At 40.7% G+C, this 26,365-nt stretch overlaps 1 protein-coding gene across 2 annotated transcripts in view; it reads left to right on the plus strand.

Moving 5' to 3' along the window:
* The first annotated feature begins 543 nt into the window (after positions 1-543).
* Positions 544-26,365, plus strand: part of suclg2 (succinate-CoA ligase GDP-forming subunit beta) — a 31,196-nt gene continuing 5,374 nt past the window's right edge. The window contains exons 1-10 of one of the 2 annotated variants that reach the window (XM_088390180.1): positions 959-1,114; positions 6,771-6,949; positions 7,108-7,255; positions 10,531-10,630; positions 11,386-11,476; positions 12,282-12,434; positions 12,563-12,652; positions 13,303-13,399; positions 13,939-14,100; positions 14,890-15,032. In XM_088390180.1, the coding sequence (XP_088246306.1) occupies positions 7,174-7,255; positions 10,531-10,630; positions 11,386-11,476; positions 12,282-12,434; positions 12,563-12,652; positions 13,303-13,399; positions 13,939-14,100; positions 14,890-15,032 (918 nt within the window). In that variant the 5' untranslated portion in view covers positions 959-1,114; positions 6,771-6,949; positions 7,108-7,173. Of the gene's footprint in view, positions 700-958; positions 1,115-6,770; positions 6,950-7,107; positions 7,256-10,530; positions 10,631-11,385; positions 11,477-12,281; positions 12,435-12,562; positions 12,653-13,302; positions 13,400-13,938; positions 14,101-14,889; positions 15,033-26,365 lie in introns of those variants that run through there. The other variant, XM_088390179.1, reaches the window with a different exon arrangement.

Below are 26,365 nucleotides of genomic sequence, written 5' to 3' on the forward strand. Positions count from 1 at the left end.
CATTGAATTTTGCAGCAAAGTGGAGGGATGTTTTGAATTTCTACCCAGGAGAAAACTCACAGAAACCGGAACACTCCCTGACAGCACTTTGTGATTTTGCATCGAGAGGACACGGTGCACTTCAATATCTTTTCCATCTTCCTCTGTGACATTTTGTATTAAATCCCTCTCCATAAGGAAACAGGTGTCAGACTTGAAAGGTAGTTGACAGTTAGTCACATTTCAGTTGAAGGATTTAGAAGTGGTCAAGGATAAAAATTTGTGAGGATTAAGCAGCTAGGGCCTCAAAGGAAGGTTTGGCTTCTGAAATAAAGTTAAAAAAAAATCAAATGTCAGAATGTGACTTTGAGTTTAAACTAAGTTATAAATTTAATTATATGACAGTGTATAATCTGATTTTTCTTAAAAACATAACAGAAGTGTCTGATAATCTATCCTAACTTATTTAACGTTTTTTTAAACACAAATGACGATTGATCAAAAATTACATTTGAATTTGCCTATTTGGCCACCCTTGCTGAGTGCGCTTTTCTCCTAGCACCGCCCCTGCGTATCGGTTGACGTGGAAACTACCACATGCTCGTGACGTCATCCTACTCGCAGTTCCGTAACAATATGGCGGCATCCATGACAGCCCGTGCTGCAACGAGAGGACTCGGTGCAGCCACGTCAAAGCACCTACTTCTTAACAAACTGAAGGTACAGTCTCTTCTTTTCTCATCACAATGCAGGTTTGCGTAATCGTGTCAAATTCGATGATTGCTTGCACGATTGTGTTCTACGTTATCGCGAGTCATGCATAAGGTAAAGTTGACAGTAGGAGCGAGTTGTTGACATAACATAACATCACCATCTTATTGTCCTCTAATTGTTATAATCGTGCATTACGTGACTAGTTACACGAGGTTGTATGAGGAAAAATGTCAGGTTATATTAATAAACGACAGTTTATCATCAGTGCATCATACGTATTGACATTTGACAGCATTTAGAATGCATGTGTTCCCACCGTAAATCAAAATATGACCTTGCCATAATTTTCAAAACAGAACCGAATGTTTGAAAGCTTTAAGCAGACGACAGCCTCCGTTTCAGATAAGACAAAAGTGTAAAGGTCAGACGTTGTACTTTGACCAATTGTTGACTGAGTTTGGTACTTAACCCGTTTGTTCTTATCAGATTTGCACATTGCAAATAGTTACTGTTGCATCCTTTAAGTTTGTTCTCTACAATGATTGCAATACATTGTAAACATACTTTTAAAATGCATTGTGAATGCATTTAAATGCATCACATTTCACAGGTAAGTTACACAATTAATGTCCTTTTAAATCAGACAGCTATAAAGATAGTCGTCTTGGAACAATTGGTCAAGTGGAACGCATGGAGTCCAAAAAAGTATTAGTTCCTTACTTACATTGTGTGATCAATAAGTAAGTGTATCAAAAATATTTCTGGAGAAGCAGCATTGCACATCAAGCTACATTCCATTGTCGACAAAACATTTCTTTAAAATTGCCTAGATATTTTGAATGGTATTCTTCCTCAATGTAATTGTTTTTATCTTTAATCAGTTTCATTGTTTCTTATTTTAAATAGGCAAAAACTATTGATAATGAAATACACAATGTTGTGATGTTGGTTTTTACTTTAAATAGGCAAAAACTATTGATAATGAAATACACAATGTTGTGATTCACTCCTAGCCCCATTAAGCACAATATTTGTCAAAATACCTTCATTCAATATTTTTGAGCATTTTTCCCTTTTTCCTTTGCGCTGTTGTCATTGTTGTTGTTGGTTCATATCACTGTCTCGGTTCAAAGGTCATGCATTCAAGATCAACAAACAGCTGAATTACTTGTAACTCAAATTCTTTCAAACCTAATAAAAGGACCTAAAAAATAATTAAACCATAAAGATAAAAAGAGACCTTTAAAGTAGCTGGCGAGTGATTATAATGATACTGTTGCAATCTTTTTACATGATTTGGATTTTACTTCCATTTTTTTGGGACATTTTATTATGACATTGCTCTGTCACTTGTTCATTATCATTTTTGGTGATATGAAACTGTCAAATGTTGACACTGATGAGATCTTGACAGGAGATGAATATCCCAAGTGCGACGTGTATGCGCTGAATGAGAAAGCGGCATATGTTCGGGTCGGAGCCAGGCGGGCATCTGGCTCCTCGTCTCGCGAGACGCTCTCTCGACAGTAATTATCGTCAACGGCACTCCAGGGACGACCTGACTCGCTCCTGCTACCTAACTGCCGCTGTACTTAATGGCACGCAAGGCCATGCAATAGCTAGCCTGACACTTCCGACACAACAAGGATGCAAGCAAACGTGCTGTAACGTTTTAATTCCCCGGCTACGCAAAATAAAACATTACAGTCGGGTGTAATATGTGCACGCCGCCACAAATTCATTTTGGCAGCCACTTATAGATTTGGACACAACTTGTCAATAGGTAACTGAAATTCAATTAACTTTCTTTTGCCGCACGAACGAGCCGCTCTGCTCCTTGTGTGAATCTGCCGATCGATGCACATTCAATTTTTCTTTGTGGTACGCTACTGCATATACACTGCCTCTATGTGGCCTACTTTTTGATATCATTTTTTTTTCTGATTGGACTTTTTTCTCAATCATTTTGTCTTCAAGAGTGGCAGATGTTTGTTTGAAGTCTCTCTGGCACAACGTATTTAAAAACTTCAATCAAGTCAAGGTCTTTATGTTTATGTTTGTGTCTCATTTTCCTTTAACGCCTCCATGACAATTTAAGCATAATTTATGTCTTTTTCTTCTGGGAGAATAAATTAGAGGAGGTTCAAGCAATGTCGTCAGCCACCAAAGGTGAAAACGACGACAAAGCTAAAGTTTTGATGCGATAGCACTTTATAGCGTCTCTTCAATGTTTCCAGGAATAGTGGAAAGGTACTGTTTTTTTTTTTTTTTTTCTGTGAAAGGACCCAAGTAAAACCTCTCTCACACAATTCACATTCGGCTGAGAATAAAGTAACAGCTAATCTATGAAAGAATTTTGCTTTCAGCAGACTTGCAGCAAGAGTCTTGACATTCAAAGAGTGTGATCACAAAATGTCACGCTAATATGCTGCAGCAGGGATGCGTACTTTGGTCTTAGGGCTGCTTCTGTTTTCAAAATGGGAACTGGAGTTCTGTATATATGGGCTTGAATGTCAGCCATCCTTTTATTCAGCCATTTATCTATTTTCTGTACAGTTTGTTTCTGTGCACGGTCAATGGAAATTTGGAGCCTCCTATACCATCTGAAGGAAAAAAAAAGGGCTAGTAACGTAATTTCTACCTCCAGTCTGCTGAGGTTAACATCCTCATTATTTGTCATGCACTGACCTTGAACCCTATTGTCTAATTGGTGATGACAAATGGCTGCAGGGTTAATTTACCAGAATGCTCCCGACAGGGGCTTTTCCAAATGCTCATGAAATTAACACATTGCTGGTTCACTAATTCCAAGTAATTGATTTGTTCCCATTCTCATTATGAACTCATGTATTTTCCCTGTTCATTTATCAAACCACATGTGCAGAAATTAAAGGGAATTTAATTGTGTGCACTTCCATGAGCACGGACATCAAATAGCACAGGACCGAAAAACATTCATGTGTAACATCAATGTGCTAAATAGAAAGCCATCAAACTCGTCTTGATCTCTTTAACTAAATTCGTGTTAATGGCTTATGTTTCTTTCTGTGTACCGGTATTTTTTTATTTTTTTTGGCGCGCCCTTTATTTGAAAATTTTGCCATATTAAAATAAAAAAAACATTGCATATTCCTCAATACCAAAAACATTTGTTTAATTCCCAATCAACATTGATTCACTAATGGATGCTAATTATGAGTTTGTACATTTACTATGAGGAATGAATTGTAAATTAGGGGTCAACATTAACGGTAAATCAATGGCCTGTGGCCCTTAGGGGGCAGTGTCGGGCCACCTGTAGTTCACTAATGGCGGCCGTTAAAAATTGCAAAAGGTCGACTCAGCCACTTTAGCTTATTTATGAATTCTAACCATCTACAGCAGCTACGACACCTTAAATGGCCGAATTAAAATACGACAGACCATAGATTCGTTTTTTGAGGGTTTTTTTTTTCACGATGCTGTTAACGAAAACATTCAATGTGCATGCGACAGGCGCTTGCAGTACGTTATTTAATCATCACTTTTGTAATCTGCATCATATAGTCAATATTATTCAATAGTATGAGTCAATGTATTACATACAATAGGTTTTGTCTCGTATGCAATATGGAAAAATAACAATCAAATGTACAAAACCATTTTCCTTCCTGTTCTTCACCTTTCAATGCACCGTTCTGCGTCCTTGCCTGTTCAAAACGAAAGTCACGTGCAAACCATGAGGGGATAGAGAAAAATGGCATCTGTCTGCGAACGACCTGTAAATAGTACAGATGAGCAGTGGAGCATGGCCTCCTGGATTTAGATCAAGTAGATTTGCATCCTGGCAGGCTTGCTCTAATCTCAAGCAGACAGGTTTAAGAATGAAAAACCTGACTGGTGTGTCTCAACAGGTATTTAGGTAATTAGCATCGTTAATAAGCTTGCATCTATGGAGTCTCGTTCCAAGGCGTCATGTTTGAGGAAAGATAACAAATGTGTTAGGCACTGTAAAACTGCAAAAGTGTTGCTTTGTGAATAAAATATGTGTTGGGTGGCAACACTAGTTTTCTTTTTGCTGAAAATAATTGAGAGGCAAAAGGTTTGGGGGCCAGACCTTACTGACCTCATGTTATGTCTCAAATACAACTAAAGTATCTTCATGGGACTTTAAAAATGCTCCGGTGAAAATTTATGGCTGGGTCGTCATTCTTTCTAATGCCCCAGGCAGGGGACATATTGATGTATAACAATGTGTACAGTTGCGTAGTAGTGCTGCCGTCAGTAGATTTATTGCTCAAAAATGACACTGTCTCGCTGACAAATTGTCTTCCTCTGATAAAGGCGAGTAAGGTCTCCTTGACTTTAATAAAATGACTTTAAAATAATGTCTTAAAGAATCCCTGCAGGCAAGCTCTGTATATAGAATGTACAGCAGCATTTTTTTAAATATTTGACTGAAAATGTCTTATAGCATAATTTACTACTGCAGTTGTGTTCAATTATTGTCAACATCAGTTTGTTACATGCCAGCAACTGATTGTAAATGTCACACACACATTTGACTTCTTGTGACAGACAATCGCATTCCCAGTTTTAGAACCCTTCAATATCTCTTAATGGTCATGTAAATTATTGAAAAGCCCTAAGCAGCTGACTAGTTACAGCAAGGCCTATTAACCTTGGTAAAGCAATATTCAAATCTAGTCGAAGCTAACTCTGTCCCTCGCGGCGAGGAAATGGAAATGTGTTCTCTCGCTGAGACAGAAGGAGAAGCTGCCCGTTGTTTGAAGTTCCTGCAAGAGATGTTTCAAGTTGAGGGGCTCTCCACCCCTCGGTTTAAAATATTCAGGACCGAGTCTCATTGAGACACCTTTGTTGACGGTGTTTTTACACACAAGGCTGGGAAAGTGTGGCGATATCATTAAGTTTGCTTGAGGGTATAAATAAAAAAAAAAAAGAAAACATGTTAACGATGAAAGCAGTTTGGCAGAATGCAATCTGCTTTGATTTGCTCGAGAACTACTGGGTGAACGATAGGCGGTAAATTTTCATCATTTTTTTTATTAATTTGTTATTTTGTGATTTTATTTTTTTAGTAATTCTATTATTTATTAATTTAATAACTTTAAGAAATATTTTAATTAGTGCAAATAATACAAAATAAAACAAAATTCCCTCTCTAGCAACGTGGGAAATTTAACGATAGGACGAATGCGTCGAATACATCGACTCGGTGAACTGTTGCCCCGCAGGCTTTGCAGACCAATAGGTTGAAACATTGTTTTGACGGTCTAATTACTCAACAGCAATAGGAATAAAATATTAGTAATTACCTTCGTATCTGATCTATTAGTCACATTTCCCGCGTAACGCTGAGGCACACAGTCATGGTGCAGCTGCTCTCAATCGCTCTTTGCGCAGATGCAACGGTGACATAATGAGAGGCTTTGCTGCTCATAAAAAGGATTTTACCATCTGTCCACGCCTTGTTAACAAGCCACACGACCATTGTACATATTCAGGGTTATTTAATAATTTATACTACAGTAATATTGTTATTTGGACACGTAACAAAACAAATTGACAAGAGCACGTTCAGTGCTGAGCTCTCCAGCTATCATTCAACGGTCTATTTGTTCATTTCTTATATACGGCTTATCCTGTTGAGTTCACGAAAATCCTTCTCTCAATTGGTTTTACATTGAAATTGAATGTTTCCCAGAAAAAAAAACAGTGTAACTGATGGGGAGGCACCATAGGTTGTGGTTATGAGTTAAAAGAAAATCAAATAGGGGGCTTAGAACATAGCCTTGCGGAACGTCCGTGTTCAGTACAAGGATTGGAAAAGTGTGGTAACCCGAGCTGACAAGTCCATCCTTAGTCTTGAATAAAAGTGGATAATCACACACGTCAGTTTAGTCAAATTCCGTGGCGAATTTTAATTGATGAAGAACTGCACAAGAGAGAATCGCTTGTGTATTTGCCACAACCTACCTTACAATTCTTATTTCTATTCACGTAGACCATCCCTATAGGGAAACTCCAACCTGCCTTTGTCTCTCCATCACATTTAAAATTCAATCTCTTTTTAATAGCGGCAGCTGGAGCTGACAGGGTCTGTGTCTGCTGATGGTGCAAATAGCTCAAGAGCTGTCCCGGCGCTCAACCTGACTTAACGCCTCATTACTGGAAAAAGGAGAACGAGACATGTTTGGAGGTAGCAGACAAGACGGAGTCAGGGAGTGGAGAGAGGATGTAGTCTGTGCAATACTCAGTAAGATAAAGACACGTGTACTGTGATAGAGCTTTTTTCTGACACAGCGGAGGGCGGAAATGTTCTTGTTCGAGATTGTGTAGATTTGCAACTTTATCTCGCACTGTTTTAACTACATTAGGTCTCGTCCTGACATTCCGGCTGCTTTCCTTTATCAGCTTCAACGCAATTGGCTGAGTCCTAAACGATGGCTGAATCTTCAAGAGTACCAGAGCAAAAAATTGATGCAAGACTGCGGCGTTGCCGTCCAACGCTTCTTTGTAGCCGACACGGCCTCCGAGGCCTTGGAAGCTGCCAAGAGATTAGGTGAGTAGTGGAAACACACACATTTGTGGGGTAGGGTTATTAATCAAAGTGCTACATTGTCACCATGTTTAATTCACGTTTACATTTATAATAGATGCGTTTTATTTTCTGTGCATTCTATTATAGTATCCTAGAAATTTCTAAATAAAATGTTTATAATACTACTTATCATCGGATTCATTTTTTTGGGTAATCCTGCCTCAGGACAGGAAAAGACATTTGATCTGAAAGTAATAATTTAATGACATCTCGACTTCCAAATGATTGCCAAAAACAATGATGTAGAGTGAAAGTGTATCGCAGCCCGTCCCATTTAGCTTGCATGACTCTTTGGCCGCGCTGTTGTGAATAATCAGAGATGAAGTTTCATCAAGATTAATCATGTCTTCCAAATTTGTCGCTAATGCATCGCAGCCTGTTAGTTTTGTTGTTGTTGTTGTTTCAGCTTGATGGCCGTGCCTTCTTGTTTCTTCATCATGGCACTCAACCGAATTAATTGTTTTAACAGCCTCTCATGTTCAGTTTTTTACACATGGCATGGCTTTCGTTTGCATTTCTATTCTTTGTAGCTTATTTTAACCCTTGGATGTTACGATTTGGATCATTACAGAGACTCAGAGATAACAGGCGTAGTTTTAGCCTTTTGTGTCAAAAGTTACGAGACCATTATAGAGTTTTAGCAGCAGTTCTAATTTTTTTTCTGTATGTATATTGCATGGCTGCCTGGACCTCCACTCAGTCCATAAACCTTCTTTTGTTGTTCCAACTGTCCCCACTGAAAAACACTTCAAGCGCCTTTTTTTTTTCTCTAAATGACTTTCATCTTACGCTTTCACAAAAGAAGGCAGTTGTCTCTGGTGAAAAGTGCTGACAGTAGCATTTAGTGGTGCTGAGTAGAGTTGGCTTAACCACAGCCCTTTGTCAGAAGTGCTGAAGGATAAGACGAGCGACCCTCTTATAGCTTTGTGCGTTTGCGAGCGTGTTGTTGTGCCTTTCTTTGTGTGTAGGATGGAGACTGTTGTGTCCTCTTCTTGATGCTCTACTCCACAGGTGTCAAACTCAAGGCCCGGGGGCCAGATACGGCCCACCGCATCATTTTATGTGGCCCGCGAAGACAAATTGTCAAAATCGTGTGTCATTACTAGAATTGCAAATTGTCTTCACTTTTAATATCTTTTTTTTTTAAATATTTGACCAGTTTTTACTCGTCTGATTTGAAAACAAGTTGTCAGTTTGTTTTGTAGCTTTTACTGGATATAATATGAGGTGCTCATACATTTATTTGGGTTGACAGTCATAATGGAAAGAAGCTATGACTACAATGCGGCCCGCGAAAAAAAAGTTTGACACCCCTGATCTACTCGATTTTTGGAACCATTTGACGTTTCTCAAGAGAATGACGTAATTGTGACTGCGTAAAACTCCATTTTGTGCTGTTGCTTTACTGTCGATGAAATAGTAAAGCAACAGCAGTGCGACTAGTTGTAGACAATTCAGTGTAACATAGGATATGAATAAATTTAGTGCAGTAAGGGATTGCTGTGCTTCACCGACATATTCCCCTGAGTGCTTGCATGGACAGAGCGGCTCTTCCTCCTCACGAGTACTCACCTGTGACAAAACAAGACAGATAGTATTGCACATCTGTCCATTGTGGCAAATACCTGATTAGGAGAAAGGATATTGGAGGCTGGAGATATAATTAAAGTGTCTGAAACAAACGAAAAGGATAAAAAAAATGTGGAACAGAGGACTCGGACAATGCGAGGGCTTACACACGCATGGACACACACGGTTTAAGGGACTCTCATCGAACCTGCTGTTACAGCAGAAATGAGCTTGCTCTTAAGACTATGCTTTTGAAAAAGCCCTGAATTTCTAAATTGTCCTAACAGCTGTAAATAGGCTTTGCAGGCTAAAGGCGCCCGTCTCTCTCGGAGATGATTTTTGTAAGCAGCTTAGTGTTTCCACCTCCTCATTACGCACGCTAACCTATTCAAGTGGAGGGTGAGACATGGAATTATTTTAGACACACATCCTCCTCTATCGAATTAGCATGATGCTAATGTGCCAGCAGAAGTCAACCTGAGACTTGTTTCCATGGTGCCTGGCATGCATGGAGAGCTACAAGGGAAAGTGTTTAGGAATTCAATTTTACTCGGTAAAATGGGGAAATGTGAATATATTCCGAAATATAATTTCAACCCTTAGACACAATCAGTTGATTTCTTTACAGCCATAATTATTTAGAATAGTGCATTTTAACGCACAGATTTTTCTGTTATCATTGGAAGGTTTGTTTAATAATATTTTAAATTATTCTCTAACAGACACAACCACGTGATTTTCACTTGTACTTCATCCGGCAGCTATTTCATTCTGCCCCCGGTTTAAAGCTCAAATTGTTTCCGCTGTCTTCCTCTGCTGCTCATGCCCGCGAGATACTATTTCATCTTACTTGGAACTCTTTTTAATTTTGCACTTGTTATTAACACTGATGCCTCCTTTTGTGTCTAAGTGCACCTTTTCTCCTTCTTTTTTAGTATCCAGGCTTTCAGACTATGAATACCGGGTCTCACTAATGCAGTGTTAGTTTAATCCGCCCCATCTTGCCAGAGACTATTTTCTTTGGTACCGCTAATGATTTTTTTTCGGGGTCTGTGACTTCCCAAGTTGTGTCTTCATGTTCTTCTTAATTTACTGACATAGTATGGGCTTGTTTCTTGCCTCCAGGGTCAAGGTGTCCATCTCGCTGTCCACTCTTTTTTTTTTTTTTTTTTCTTTTCCCCCCCCCAACTTGACGAGAGCCTCTTGTCAGTGGCTGAATTTGTCCACTTAGATCACGATAACCTTGCCTGGAACCATCAAGAGTACCAACGCTATTTAAATTGGGCTATTGTAGGGTGAATGCTGAAAAGAGAGCTGAATGACATACGATGAATTTTCAGCTCTTGTCGGGTAAATGTGACACCTAAGGTTATTTTGTATGAGAGAATGGTCAAGGTTTCTTAAATTGCATTCTTTTGAGAATGTTCGCTTTATTCATGTACAAACGTGCATTTTTACATTGCATGGTGTTGGATTTGTGTACTGAATCAAAGCACGTATAGTCATCGGTGTCATTGAAGTAAATATCGTATGTTCCACTCAGTGGTCCACGCATTTTTTTTTCTTTTTTCTTCCCTCAATGGGATGAGTAGCACGCTCAAGGGGTACTTAAAGGTGCGAAACGTCGAGTGCATTATGGTTCTATATATGTCCGTCTATTGTTGCAGATGCCAAAGAGATTGTGCTAAAAGCTCAGATTCTGGCTGGTGGGAGAGGCAAAGGTGTGTTTGACAGCGGCCTCAAAGGCGGAGTACATCTAACCAAGGAGTGAGTATGCCTCTTTGCTTGACATAAACACATGCAGTAGCCAGGATTATTTGAAATGAAAATAAGACTTCTGCTTTTTTTTTTTATGCCATGACCTTTTATTTTTACTCACAAATTTGGTTTTGACACATGGGAGAGTTTTCCTCTGTTAAGGCTTTGCGGAGTCACAGAGTTTGATTTTTGCATGTTCAATTTATTTAAATTAAAATGAGGGTTCACTCTGAAGTGTGGTGCATATTTTTCACTGTTCTTTGTATTTGATGATTATTTCTTTGATTGTTTTGGCTGTTTCTAAATTAGCGATTAATAAAAAGTTTGCTGGTCCGTCCATACATTTATTTGCAGATTTTACACACTTTAATTAGTTGCGATGAGGTCGTTACCTTGTTGTTTTTATGATTCATTGCAAATCATTACATTTTTAATGTTTGCAACGAGAGTTGAATAATTTAGAGTGCATCTGTACCGCAGAATATGCAGAGGGAAACCGGAATGGATTGAGTACTCGGCTTTCTGTGATAATCACAGCTTTATTTCTTCTTTTCTATTCATTCATAAATCCGGCTCTTTCGAAGCAATCCTTGCGTGCAAATAAAAATGAGGTTCATTGACAGTACTGCACAGAGGAGATATACCGAAGTTTCCGTCACTCGTCGTTTTCTCCATTGCTTGACGGCCGCATTTAATATGAGTTGAACTCTAATCCTCCATAATGTATTCCGTGTGTGGCAACTTTGTTATCGTCTTTCCCGTAGCCCCGCAGTTGTCGGTGAGCTGGCTAATAAGATGCTGGGTTTCAATCTGACCACCAAGCAGACGCCGAAAGATGGAGTGAAAGTGAAAACGGTAAATTGCTATCCAGCGAAGATAACGATAGCAAGACGGTACTGCACTTCACACATTATTATGATGTGGGCCTCATCTTGAGCCTTCTGACAAACTGGACCTCTTGAGAGTTTCCACGAAAATCGTTATTTTTAGGCATCGCCAGCAAGTGTGGAAGGTCTGGGTAAGTGTAGTCCTTTTAGTCTAAGCTTGGCCAATCATACGACAGCCAGAGCTTAGTTGTCAACTTTCCGATGAAGCTTGAATCTACTCCCAGACCTCACCGCGCTACCGAGCAGAGAATGCCATTCAGCGGGAAACAGCACTTGTGCTTCAGCCACATGGATTTGCTGTCAGCGCTGATAGAGGATTGTGCAGAGGTGATGAGAGAGGCATGGGTAATATTCTTGTGGAATAAGGCGAGATATAGAAACAAGTAGAATTGAGAGGGTTTGGTTTTAATGAAACAATATGGACAGAGGTGAACCGCAAAGTGAATGACTTAAGAAGTCCACTTATGGCACTAAATGAATACCCTCTAAACACTAAAGACAGATAAGGCAGTCCTTCCTATTTTAGTAGGTGATGAGTTGGAAGGAAAATAAAGTAGTGTCTATAAACGTAACCACTCCTGTCCCTCAACTGATTTCCCAAATTTGCCTCCCTGATCTCATTATTTCTTCAAAGTGATTCCGCCGAGTTTTTCCGGTGTTTACAATTCAAATGCGGTAACTTGCAAATGCATTGAGTGTATTTACCACAGTCAAAGGGATTAGCTCACCAAAGTCCATACATCAGTCACATCTCCCATTTTCCTCACGTGAAGGTGATGGTTGCAGAGGCCTTGGACATAACCAGGGAGACCTACTTTGCTATTCTAATGGATCGCTCCTGTAACGGTCCTGTTATGGTTGGAAGTCCCCAGGGAGGTATGGATATTGAGGAAGTCGCAGCTAGCACACCAGAACTCATTTTTAAGGTATGTCATTTGTGTTTAACAATCCACATACTCGTAAAAAGAGCAATTTATAATCCATAGTCGGGCATTTCTTTCTTCAGTGTTTGAGTTGCTGTCACCTTCTTTCACTTGTACCCCAATTCTGACAGGAAGTCATAGATATATTTGAAGGTGTACAGGACGACCAGGCAATTCGCATGGCAGCTAATTTGGGCTTCAAAGGACCTCTGCAGAGACAGGTAATAAGCACAGTAAGGTCTTTTACTCTGTAAAGTCCTAACAAAGTGTGATGCAGAGCCACTGATGTATTGTAAAATATGGACGTGCTCTGTGTACCCAAAGACAGCTGCATGATTATTTATAGACCAATCAAACTTGATATTATTAGTTTTCAGATGTGTGCTGTGAAGTGTCAACGCATTCGGCGTGCTTGCCAGAGGGGTCAACTGTCACATCTGGTGGTTCTGTACAGTGCTTTGCAAATGGTATTTCCCTAGGTTGTGTTTAGAGGAAGGAAGACACTTTATTGTATTTCCTAACCCTTGGAAAAAGCAAGAGCGTAGTTTGTGGTTGTCTGGATGTGAGCGAGACATCAGTTGTAGGGGTGCACGCATTGGGAATTATATTTTTCAAGTCCACCTTGTTGAAAATAAAGCAATATATGAATAATGTGAAACCGACAATCTGGCGCCGAACTGTATTTGTTGCCTTTTGTCCAAATCAATTGATTACCAGTACTTGAAATTCCCCCAAAACCAAATCAGACAGTGTGACAGTGAAGGTGATCTGCCATGTTTTGTTGCGTGCGTTGGAGGCTGATTGGTCTTGGTCGGGCCGGCTGCTCAGATCTGAACCATCGGGTAATTATTTTCCTCTATGGACTTTGCAGGCAGCAGATCAGATTAAGAGGCTCTATGATCTCTTCTTGAAAGTCGACGCCACTCAAGTTGAAGTCAACCCTCTCGGAGAGACTCCTGAAGGACAAGGTACCTCCTTCCTATCGTGATTTAAATACAGTTGTTTTTGAATGTTTTTATTTTTTTTCTTACATGGGTTCTTTATGTAGACGTTTCAAAGGTCATGCATTCCTAATATTTATTCGGATGTACCGATGCCTTTATTTTTGTTGCTGTACTGTTTTCAAAGAAATTCCTGGGACTAACGAGCGAATATTTTGCTTGCTGTCTTTTGTAGGTAGCCTAATGAATATGGCCTCTTTGAAATTAAATCTTTGAAGTGTAAAGAAGATGTCCATGAGGTCTACTATAATGGTCGACTTTATCCCTTCCAGGCAGCGAGGAAGGCACCGAGCCACAATTTATTCAGACGCTAACCTCTGAAATAATTTATTCAAACAAGCCACGGGGAAACCTTTCATTTTGTTAATTTCAGTTTTTTTGAATTTATAATCACCCGTCTGCATGTGACGTCCTTTCATTTTTCCTGCATCCCACATCAGGTGCTTTTTCTCCTTTTGTCACTGCTTTTTTTTTTTTATGTCCCTCCTGTCTGCTTACATGACCAGTGGTGTGCTTTGACGCTAAGATCAACTTTGACGACAATGCCGAGTTCCGTCAAAAGGCTGTCTTTGCCATGGATGACATGACTGAGAGTGACCCCACAGAGATGGAAGCAGCCAAGTGGGATCTCAAATATATCGGTCTGGATGGGAACATTGCCTGCTTTGGTATGGAAGCAACACAGCATATGAAAAGTCTACACACCCCTGATCAAATGTTAAAAAAAACATCATTTCAAAATTTGTTGATCATGATTTCATTGAATACAGTAGATCATCTTAAATGTAAAAAAAAAGGAAATTATTTATTTTATTGCATTTTTACATCACAGAAAGCTGCATTGAACAGTAGCATAGCGACTCTTTATATCCGCCGTATATCTTAAGTCCCTCGGGACGCAGTTAAATCCTTGCCAAAGTAAAGGCACTCTGGGCTCTCCTCTAATCCACATTACAAGCAGTTTTCTGAGGACTCCAGAAGGGATGCCACCGTAACCAATGTGTTCTAATTAGTGATAATCCACCCAGAAAGTCTCTTGTGAGCCGGATTGTTAGCGTTCTCATTAAAGGCCCACATTATTGTCATAAATCAAAGCTTTTACAGACTACAGCAGCACCAACAGGTACATTTTCTTCATACCCCGTTGGCCCGTAAACGCAAATATTTTCTCTTAGCTTTCCTCATCAATCCACGTACGCGCCTGCCCCCACCTGTAAAAGTAAGGAACGCTTTTAGGGCCCACTTACAATAAGATGTTAATAAACCACACTAGCGACGTCTGTATGATTGAATTTATATTTGGGGTGAGGTGTCAATCTGCGAACACAGTTACAGAGTTTTGTTCTCTTGGCTCAAGTCGTTGTAAAGCCAAACAACAACTCATTAGTTTGACCTACATTTAAATTTTAGTCTACCGATATAAAGTCCGTCATGCTTTTTTTTTTTTCCACTTGTAGTGAATGGAGCTGGGTTGGCCATGGCCACATGTGACATCATTGACCTACATGGAGGAAAGCCAGCCAACTTCCTGGATCTTGGAGGAGGAGTCAAAGAGAGGCAGGTGTACGAGGCCTTCAAGCTTCTTACAGCTGACCCTAAGGTAAGATCAAAACATCTTTAAAAAAAAAAAAAAAAAAAGATGCTATACATTTCCCCGAGTAGCACATCTTTTTTTCTTTTCAACACACATTTTACCTCTCCATCTCCCTCCCTCCTGTTTCGCTGGCTTTAATGTCTCAAGCTCATTGTGTTGAGAGAAGAGCAAGTGACATGACTGAATAGCAGCGATGACAAAAGCCCCTTTCTGTTTCAAAACACTGCCATCGGAGCATTTATTGCCTTAACCGTTGTTATATGCTGGAAAAAAAAATAGAGGCGGAAAAGCCGAGAAAATTGTCCTGCTGGGAAAACATGTTTAGAAGTATTGTGAGTGGAAAATATTGTTTGTTTGATTCTGTCAAGTAATGCTGAAACAGGTTTCTCTATCTTGGGTCAGCAACAGACGAGTCAGGTTTTTATATTTAGACTTCTAGCGTGCTTACAGCACACGGATTTGTTTTCCAGACTTGCTTCATATAGGAATGTTTGCGCGCCAAATACCTGAATGTGCACTTGATGTCACCTGTAGGCAAGATGCTTTTTGAAGACGGAAAATACCAAATAAGCCTTTTATTGCCTTGTGCCGCTGCAGTCAAGAAAGTGACAGATGGATGTTTTGTCCAACTCGAGATCCATTTTGTTTTCAGGGCTGAAGGCTGTTTTCTGAAATGTTATAGGCTTGAGTAAATCATGACATTTGTGAAGGATGGCAAACATCATCAGATACTCAGATGCCGTTTATATGAAGTGTGCTTACAAATTCCAACTCAGATGTCAAAATATGTATTAAATGTGCAAGGCGAGATGGATCTTCTCTGTTTAATTTCTACTCCGGGGGAAAATATGTTTTTAAAAAACATCACAAATGGGGCAGCCATTTTTAGGTCTTTTACGAGATTCTGACTTTTCCAGTGACTTTATCTATCGATAAGAGCTCGCTTCACCCGATGAGTCATGATACCATTAGAAAGCTTGCAATGGAAAGCGCATACCCCAATCACACGTGCGGGAGTGTGTATGTTCATATTATCCGTCAGAGCCCACACATATTCCAAGTCTTGAAACACACAACCTTTCATCACAAGCTGGCTTTTTTCAAAGGCAAAATCACCACTGCGCCCGAAGCACACGGCCTGTGGGAGGTACCCGGTCCCCCGTGTTGTAAACATAAGCAATGCAAGCCAACAAGAATGGAAGAAAGCAACCTGCCACCAATAATTGAGTTCATTCCCAATGCGCACGATATTAGACCAGATCCAAATATGGGCCTGGCCGTGAAGGGGCCACGTATTTAGTCCGGCCAACAATCTGCCATCGTGACAGTTAAGTGTGTGGCTTTGTGCGCGTAAAGGAGAGCGAGCTGTCTTTGTGATTCATTTCGTTTCTTTCTTCTAAGCAACACTATATTGTGACAAAGCCATTGCCTTGGTTAGCCATTACGGGGGAGAAGTTCTGCTTCATCCAATGTTTTTCCAGCAGATTTGCTTACAGTGCATTAAAATGCTACTCCTGTGACAGCTCGGGGTTTTGTTTGTTGTAGGAAACATTTAGATGTACTACATTTGGATTCACAATGCAAAAGTGGATGTTGCAGGTTCACGCGAGGTAGCGCTGACCTTGTGACCTTTTAAGTTGAAAGTTGGAACTTTCATACCTTTTTTCAATCACTGCTATATATAAAATAAAGTCAATTCCTTTTACTTTAACCAGCTTCATTTTCTGGACAAGTGGAAAAAGGACTAATAAGGTTGCCACACATTCGGGCCCACATTTGTCTTTTGAAGGTTAATTTGAAGAAGTGAACGGATTGTCTAGAAATGCGCAAGGGAACCGGAGACTTGTCAGATTGATTTGCCCCTCGGAGAACTTTTGTCTCGTCTTGTCTCCTTCGCCATCGCTTAAGGGTTAGTACAGTGCCTCACGTGTTTCCGAACAGTTAGATCACTTTCTATTTATCATCATTAGACAGCAGTATTACTTCGCCATACTCTTCTGTATGTATAAAGACGACGGACTGCTAATACAATGCCGCCATCCTGTCACCTTGTCCAATTTGTCCCTGTGGATTCTCACAGCATCAGACAATTCCCAACGGCACGTTTGATTGAGTGTTCTCTTGTCCGGCATTCCTTATCTGCTGGAAATCAATACGGGATCTAGGATTGGAGCGACGGCTAATTGAGCTCTGCACTCTTTCTTCTCTTATTGCTGCCAGGAGTGTTTTGTCATTGCGGCACCTGCTTCGCACTGTTTGGACAAAAAGCCGTTAGCCACGCTGTCATCACATTGGGGCCTTTAGATTCACGGGGGAGGAAGATGATTGTGACTGAGTATGGACTTATGCAGTCCAAAATGAGTCTGCGTATCATTGGAAATTGATTCATTTCCCAGAATGGAAAAAAATACCGGGCAGCACGGCGGGGCACTGGTTCGCACGTCCGCCTCACACTTCAATTCAACCTCCGGTCCCCCCCCCCCCCCCCCCCACACACCCCCGTGTGGAATTTGCATGTTCTGCCTGTGCCTGCGTGGGTTTTCCCCGAGAACTCTGGTTTCCTCCCACATCCCAAAAACATGCTTGGTGGGCCGATTGAGAAAAAAAATACTCAGCAGTTTCAATTTCCTAATGGTGATTTTTGATTGCAAATATTCTCAGTTTGACATTCAGACTTGGATTGTCAGTTACTGCAATGAAGCAAGTTCTTGCATCTATTTGCATCCATTTTACATCCCACTGCTAACTAAAAGGATGCCAAGTGAGCACATTCAAATTCACTGCAGTCGACGTCTTTGCAATATGGAAAGACACTTACCTCCAGATATTGCATGTTTTTTCGACAGCAGCCATGATTCTCTTCGCTGTTCTGTTTTGCATTTGCTAATGGGTGATACTACAGACAACTTTTTCTTCTCGAGTGCTGGAACACACTGCAGCAGTCGTGCGCCTCTTCGATTCTTCACATACACTGAGATAATGTGAAGCCACTCAAACATGAGCTTGATGAGCTCATTCACATTCTCGCAGTCATCCATTAACACTGTAAGCCTTGTTTGTTTTCGTGAGCTGTTAGTGCTGAGTATATTTTGAAGTCAATTTTTGAGGTTAGGCCTCAGTTAATTGCCATGAGAGCAAGTGAGTGCTGCCGGAAATTAATTAGCAGAGGAAAATATGAGCACCCTGTCAACTTACATGTCAAAGTCTTAAATATATATGAATATTTTTTGAGTTTGAGGTGGTCAAAGTTCAACTTAATGAGTCATTCAATTCAGAGTCTGAGAGAGTAATTCATTCCCACAAAAATAATGTTTATATTTTCTATCGATCCATATCAGTAGAAAGGCAAAGACTTGAATTTGGTGAAAAAAATAAATTGTCAATAACAGCCATCTTTGTTATCGTGACTGGTCGACTCATCTTGTAATCAAACAGGATTGTCCGAGTATACTTAATACAGATAATAGCTTGTTAGCGCAATTTGTGTACTTGAAACGAGTCCCCATGTCCCGCTGACCTCTACTTCTGTCCATGTCGTGTGTTACTTTGTAAGACATGCCAGGCATAGTGCAGCAAGAGATTATTGTCAGCGTAATTGAATTTTCTACGAGTGATTCAATACTAGCCTCTTTTGTGATTCTCCTATGTCTATATTACCCAGGATAATGGAGAGATGATGAGTCTCACTTGCAACATCGCTTGCCTGATATCTGCAAAGAAATATGCCTCTGCCTTGTTTTTATTTTCAGGGACTGGATTAAAGTTAATTTAAACAGCATACACGGAAATTAATATAGCTCAATGTAGATTTTAAATCCCATATTGCATTCTATGTAAAGCATCATGTTGCTAAACAGTTCCTTCATCCATACATGATTTTCTTTGTCTGCATTCTGATAAGTGGCAGCCAGAAGAAAGAATCAGTATCAGCCGAGGCGATCCTTGTTCGCTGTCTGGATTGACGTGACAATCTGATGGGAGCGCAATCTGCCATGTTCGCTAAACAGGAGAGACAATGCGACAACGCCTCAGCGAGGTTGTTATCTCAGTCAGTATCTGCTACTGGCGGATGAGACTGCAGATAGTCGTGAAATTTGTGCTGGATAACCTGAACATCGGCACAGATGAAGAATATTATATCCTGTAAGCCTTTTCTAGCCTAACACCCATTTTTTTTTTATAATAAAATTGCAGGTTTAAATGACTGGACTCCTGCAGAGTTTGAGAGTCTGGCAGTTTGTTTCTGTACTGGAGCTGCTGTGTGTGGGTGGCACGCTTGGTGTGGAAATGAAAAAACATATCGAGCATTGGTATGGTTGACCTGAATGGAGAGAATTTCATGACAATTTGGAAAAAAAACCCATCATTTTTAATGCTATTAAAACAGAATACATATTTAAGAGCTTATTTTAATACCCATAGTCTCAGTGTAATCATCGTGTGGCTGTTCTTTTCTCCCACACTCGCCTTTTTTTTTCCCATTTGCTTGTCTTATTATTCTTTTTACTGTATCAGCTGAAGCACTGGAAATGTCAAATGCTGTCAGGAATAGCAAATATAAAAAGGGACCAGATATGGCTCGAATGGCACAATTCGGACGTATGACACAGTAAAAATACACAAAACACCTGGAATTGGTTATCGTTAGCCTGTCGTCACGTTTCTTAGAAATGTAGATGTGGAATCGGATGCATATCGGGTATTTGCCAATGCGACTGCAGCCAGAGCGAATGCACCAATTGCTGATCAATACACGATGTGCTCAGTCGACGCTAATAAACACTTTTGAAAAACTCCAAATATAAACTACAGCGAAGGCATAGACCATTAAATATTATCGAAATACGGGTGTTTTAATAGAGTTGTATCGAACATTAAACAAGGAACATAACTGCCAAAGGCGGAAGTGAAATACTGAGCTCACACTTATTCCCAGGCAAGTTAAACAATATTTAATAGTTTATGTCATTTATCATAATTTTTTCTTGTAGTGTCACTTGTACATGTAAACAAACATCCGAAAAAGATCAGATATGGGAATTAAATTTCAACGAGGTACTTGCGGTTTAAATCCTGCCTAAGTGAGAGCTGACTAGAAAGATAAGCGCAGCGATTCAAGATAGCTGTTCTGTTCGGGAGGCAGGAAAAACTGAAAGAAAAGCAAGTGCAGGATGGCGGCGAGTGGGAGAGTCAGATGCTGGCCCTTGCAGTGATTACATTGTCCATCAGGGCACAGGATGGCCCGCATCAGCCCACAGGATTGATGGTTGACAGAATAATTAGAAAACTGTCTGAGTCTGTAATCACTGGAGCTCATCTTGCAGGAGAAGACTTCCATTCGCTGTCACTGACACACAAACGGCAAGTCCGAGCCATCTGTTGTTGACCCGTATGTGGGGCACCGGCTCGATAGAGTGCTAAGATGGGAGCCTCTCTGTTTATTCTTAAGGAACTCAAAGCGTGAGCAGAGGTGGGTGGCGTGAGGGGGCAGCCGAGTATGGTTCACGGCTCACTGAACCCGCCGCCGTGGAGAACACGGAGGAAGTCAGGCTTCATGGCCTGTGAAACGGATTTAATGGAAGTTTTACTACTTTGGCAGGCACAGCGTAAAGATGTGAGCGATGTGCTTTGCATGCGTTCCGGGCGTGCGTGCGTTCAACAGAAGTCGGGTAATTGGAAAGGCGTTGTAGCATGGAATACTAGTAAGGCCCTGAACTGTCATCGAATAGTTTTGCCGCATTTTGTAATCGGAGTTGCATGTTGTTTTTTTTAATGCGAAGATCTGAGTGAATGATATCCACTGAAGTGGAAACGGAACTTTTGCGATGGAGGAAAGCAGCACACGTGACACACACTCTTTTCTGGTGTCTTTGGCGAAAGTGACAATAAGGTTGCGTAATTATTAAAAGAAGCTGAAGAATGGATTCATGCTGTTAATGCGAAGGGACTCCCATTCGAGATTTACGCAGTCATCCTTTCGTTTCAAGTTTGCCACCGTATCGTCCTAAGTTAAGCGTGAATGCATAATTCATTGTTTTACGATACTGCGGTTTGCATATTTTTACATTTGGAAGATGGCTGGGAATATTGAAAAGCATGATGCATGAAGCCTACAGTAATTACCTCTCCTCACTTGTGGGTTCCGTACACGCAATTGTCAGGAATGGAATGATTCCAAATGAAAATATTGCGCTCAAGTGGCTAATGTTGGAGTCGGTGTATGAAGTCCATAATAGACGCCGTGAGGAATCAAAATGTTTTATTCGACTAGATCATCGCTGTTAAGTTTTTTTGTGATGATCTGTGTTGTGTTAGTACCGATCATACTTTTTGGAATATTTCCAAGATTTTACAAAAATTATATTTTACAGTCCGATGAAGCCAAAGTTCTTGACTTGTTTTAAGCGAAGTTGAATTTATTTTTACAGTATCACCTTCCCTTCCTCTCTGCACCACGTATGTGTGACTGACAACAAAATGTGGCTTTAACACTCAGCTATTATCTCCAGTTTCAAAAGCTAGCACCTGACACTTTTTTTTTTCCTGTCCAGCATTTTCTTTTTCCATTTTAAGGTGAAAATTGGAGTAGGGTATTAAATGACTAAAATACCTGTGAAACAAAGCCAGTTTCAGCTTGTCACATATCATTTGTTGAATTTGACTAGATGTTACTCAATATATAAAATATATTTTAATTTAAAATATTTAAGATGTAGTTGTCCATTAGTCGTAGTTAGTAAAACTTGAGTGGCTCGCCTGCAAGTCAACACGCAAATGCTGCGGGAGTGTCAAAGACAAAAGTCGGGGCAATCATTTGCCTTGCAAAGTGCACCCATCTGCCCTTTCGGTGGCTCATTGGCTCCTGAGATCATGCTACAAGCTCAACTGAAATTATTTGGTTAATTGACCTTCTGTGCGCATACATTACAATAAATTAATTTGGGTCAGGCGTGCAACATTCGGAACAAAGCAGAGAATGTTGGCTTTTTAATATTCAGCTTTCGATTTAGTGGAGCCTGACCTAAGTACCGTATTTTCCAGACTATAAGGCGCACCTAAAAACCAAAAATTTTCTCAAAAGCCGACAGTGCGTCTTATAGTTCGGTGCGCCTTATATATGGACCAAATTCCTAAATTTAAACTGGCCCAAAGCATTGTGTCATGAAATCAATCATAAGTGGCCCGTTGAAGACTATAAATCATGACTCAAAAAGACTATGGATCATTATTTTATGATTATAAAGTAATTTGTTGCGTCTGAAGTTGAAATAAAAAAGATAAAATGGAGAATGATTTGCTTTGGATTAAAAATCTGACATGATGCATTAATGGTGCGCCTTATAGTCCGGTGCGCCTTATATAAGGACAAAATTTTAAAATGGGCCATTCATTGAAGGTGCGCCTTATAGTCCGGTGCGTCTTATAGTCCGGAAAATACGGTATATGTTTTGGTTTTGGTTTAGCACACAGGCTAGTGACAAAGCCTCACTATTTGCTCTCTAAAGCAATTTTCTCATCTGCCTTACCTGCCACCTTCCAGTTCTTCAAATCTCCATAAGTGACCTTGCCATTCCACGGAAGATGTCCGTATTGTATGTGTCTACACCGGGCCCGTGCGGCCCCCCGCATGTCTCACGGCTGCCTGATGGACAACCATTAACCCGCCGTGAAAGGGTTGACGAATATTTATGTCTCCCTGTCAGCGATGACACGACACCCTCTGGAGATGAATAAAATGGCTGTCCTACCCCAACTTCAATTGTCTGCCCGGTGTGCGTGCATGTGTGTTGCGGGGCCATCTTCATAGCCTGAGGTGAGCAGCGGCGCGACATCTCTCACTGACATGACAGACCTCCCGCTGCCCGCAGGAGTCCCGCTCTCCTCAGTTCAGGCTTGCCGCCTCTCAATTACTCCATGTCTCTAAGCAACAATAGCGCTTGCAAAATACTATGGCAATTGTCGCTACTATTGCTCAAGTAGCAGTTGCAATATCAAAAAATGGCCGCAATAATGAAGGGAGATAAGATTGCTTAAGATCTTAGCGTCCCCCAAATTGCAAGCCGGGCCTCTCTCAAGGCAATTGGCCGTCACCGGTTGCATTAGCTTTCCTAGCATCACGTGAAACTTAAGCCGCCGCTGTCTGTCAAGAGGTATCTTTGCTCGTGACATGGCCAATCTTTGACATAATGCTCAGTCTGTCTCCCCAGACCCGAGAGGAGCCCGTCATGCTTCAGCAGGCCGGATAATTATTTCCTTCTTATCCCTCCTTGCCAGGACCGGTCTTCGTCTTCAATAGAAGTCAGGGACTGCACCGCTTCCCATCACCTCTTTCCATCTTCTTTCTTCTCCATCTATTTTTGCTTTCAGTGCGCTGCACTCTCTTTTCATGCAGCCTGACTTTGTTTGTTTGGTCTCGCCTTTTTCTGAATCAGTCCTATGAAGAGATTTGCACGGGCTTTTCATCTTTGGAACAGTTCATGTCCAGAAGGTGAATGCTCCAAAATGATCGTGTCAAAGGAGTATCTTTATTATTCATTTTAATATCCTTCGCTGATTCAAAGGCACGAAGGTTTACACTTGATTTCATTCAAAAAATCTTATCACTTCAATTTTATTTAAATTTGATCATTTGTGCAATTCATTCTTAGTTTAGCGAACTTGAGCCAAACCACAATTGTGTTTGAAATGTTCCGATACACATAAAAAAAATATTTTGCCATATCCTGTACATCCATCACATTGAACATTTTTGGTAGAAGTTTGATTCCAGGCATAAGCTCCGCCTTCATTTGGAAGTTGTGCAAGTTAACCTGTGGCTAGAGGTTATAAAACGGTGATGGAAAACAAATAAACAAGGCCTGCCGGAGCACGTGGTGACTTCGCAGGCTGCGTGCTGAAGATAAGACGCAACAATGGCCTCCTAATAGGCCGCAAAGGGACACGCGGGCATCTCTCGCCCGCTCATTTTCCAACCCGATCTGCTTTCTGGTAACAAAGGAAACACGACGCTCTCGCTTTTCGTCCTTTCCTGCGGAGAGATTAAGAGTGCTTAACAGGGTTATGGGCATGAAAATGTGTATCTGACTGATAATTCCGCAACGCTTGCACAAGTCTTGAAAGGAGCCCAGCAGAATGAGAAGGAACACAATGCTGACGTTTCCTCCTCGGGTTCCGTCTTGAGGGAAGAAGTTCACACTTTTCCCCTCTCTATTAGTCTGTGGATACAATATGATGACTTTCACAAAAAGTAAATTTTTACTTTTTACAGGGGTCAAATTATATTATCTAGATTGGGTATTATGGCTTTCTGGTGCGCTTATTTGTTTAACTTGTAGTCGCCTCTTTTTTCCTGTTTGAGTTCAATATGCCTTGACAGGTTTCGGGATGCCAACAGCGATGATCCTATCGAGTAAAATTTGAATAATTTCACATGGCACCTAGGTAGCGAGCGGCGGCGTGTGCTGTGTAATACTGCCTGAAAAAAATGCCCTAAAAAAAAGCGAGGTGGGACGTTGCATGTGATTTTTCACATGTGCTGATCTTTGATGGAGGAAAAAAGGATTCTCGCTCCCAAATATGCTCACCGGCATATTGCTCCCCGAATCTGATGTTTGAAACGGATTGGCACTTTTTCATATCTTGGGGTGAGAATTTTGAGAACACGACTAGAGCAGGGCACAACTTGTGATTTGAGTGGCTGTCACATCAGGAAGATTAGCTTTGAATTCGGGCTGCACGATATTAGAAAAACACGAATATGGTTGTTGAATATATCCATGTCGATATTATTGCGATATTTAACACGTACGTCAAGAAAGGACATTTTAGTTATTTATGGAAAAAAACATGTTTTTTCCCATGCAGCAAGCTCAATGTGTTCTTAGCTAATTAATTATAATTACCTCAGATAATAATAATTTTCAAGAGAAAATTTGCCGGATATTTTTCATTATATTTTTACATTTCAACATTCTACACCACAAACTTAACCAAAAACCGAATCATACATTCCAATGACATTCACATGCTCATTCCTTTATTTGGGAATTTCTTACTATTTTACTTTAAAAGTTTCATTTCCTTGCCCCGTCAGACAAGTAAAATTATCTCCCACGGACTGGGCCACTTTACGGGGCTACCACAAGTAAAAAGAAAACACCAACTTTGCAAAAAGTCCTGTGCGCATACACATTGTTATAAACAGCACTTACCTCTGTGCCAAGCAACATAAATCTTTTCTTATGTATCATTTATATACATGGATGTCAATAGGAGACGCATGAATGGAAGACATATTGTTCTTCCTAAACGAGACAGGCTTGAAAAATGGCTTGCAAACACCAAGAGAGCAGAGCCCTGCCGACGGTGGGAATGAAAAAGGCTTCTGAATCTATGCTGCCCCCTAGTGGAGGATGCTTTTGTGTATTGTGTTAGAACAATCCATTTGGTGTTTCTTTATCTTTTAAATATTTTTTCTGCTGATTGTGCACCACATACAAATGATTATATTTAGTCATTCGCTGTGTGAAATTAAATGGCAACTGTGGTTGATATTGGCACTTAAGTATTCAGCCTGTAGCCTGTGGACGTCAGTCTTCGAAATCTCTGTGGGCCACGCCGCAACTGGCCTACATTCTCAAACAAGCCTTCCTTCGTACGCCTGAGCCAAGCGAATTTGTCCAACCACTGCGGCACAAAACTGCTGGCTGGTCTTTTGAGGAAAACATCACTTTTTCTTTTCCCCTGACCTTCCTCATATTGGCTTTGCGTCAGAGCAACATTATTCCATCTGAACACCCTCCCTCCCTCCCTCCCTTCATCGTGTCCTGTCCTGAACCCTTGCCTTCACTGCTCCACTGCATTTGAGGCTTACTTTCAAACCTGATCTTATCAACATTGGGGAGAAAACATCATCTGAGGTGTCAGACTTGAATACAAAAGGTAGTTAGGTAGTTATTTCTCCATTTTCTCTCCATGCTGTTTCCTCTCTGTGCTGTTTACAAGAAGATCATTTGGACGGCATGTAAAGGACAGTGCCTCGAGTGTTACTCTCTGAGATATCCAAGTCCTTCATCTTGCCTCCCAGTAAACATCATTACCACATGCTGAAAGAAGACACATTCACATCACACACACAACACACACACACGTGTGCGAGACACTTACAAGCTGTTCGTCCAAATCGGCACTTGCAGATTAGCAGTGATTATAAACAAGCGGAGAGGATTAATCCTGTGTGTTCTCCATCTACTTTTCCAGTCAGCGAGCCGGGCTAATTATCAAGTCGGAGATCGTTTGTGTAATCGGACATTTAGAAACACAAACATGTGCGCTGGGCT

Source organism: Syngnathus floridae, chromosome 11 (genome assembly GCF_059516105.1).
Source record: "Syngnathus floridae isolate MCC-2025c chromosome 11, RoL_Sflo_1.0, whole genome shotgun sequence".
Taxonomy (NCBI): domain Eukaryota; kingdom Metazoa; phylum Chordata; class Actinopteri; order Syngnathiformes; family Syngnathidae; genus Syngnathus; species Syngnathus floridae.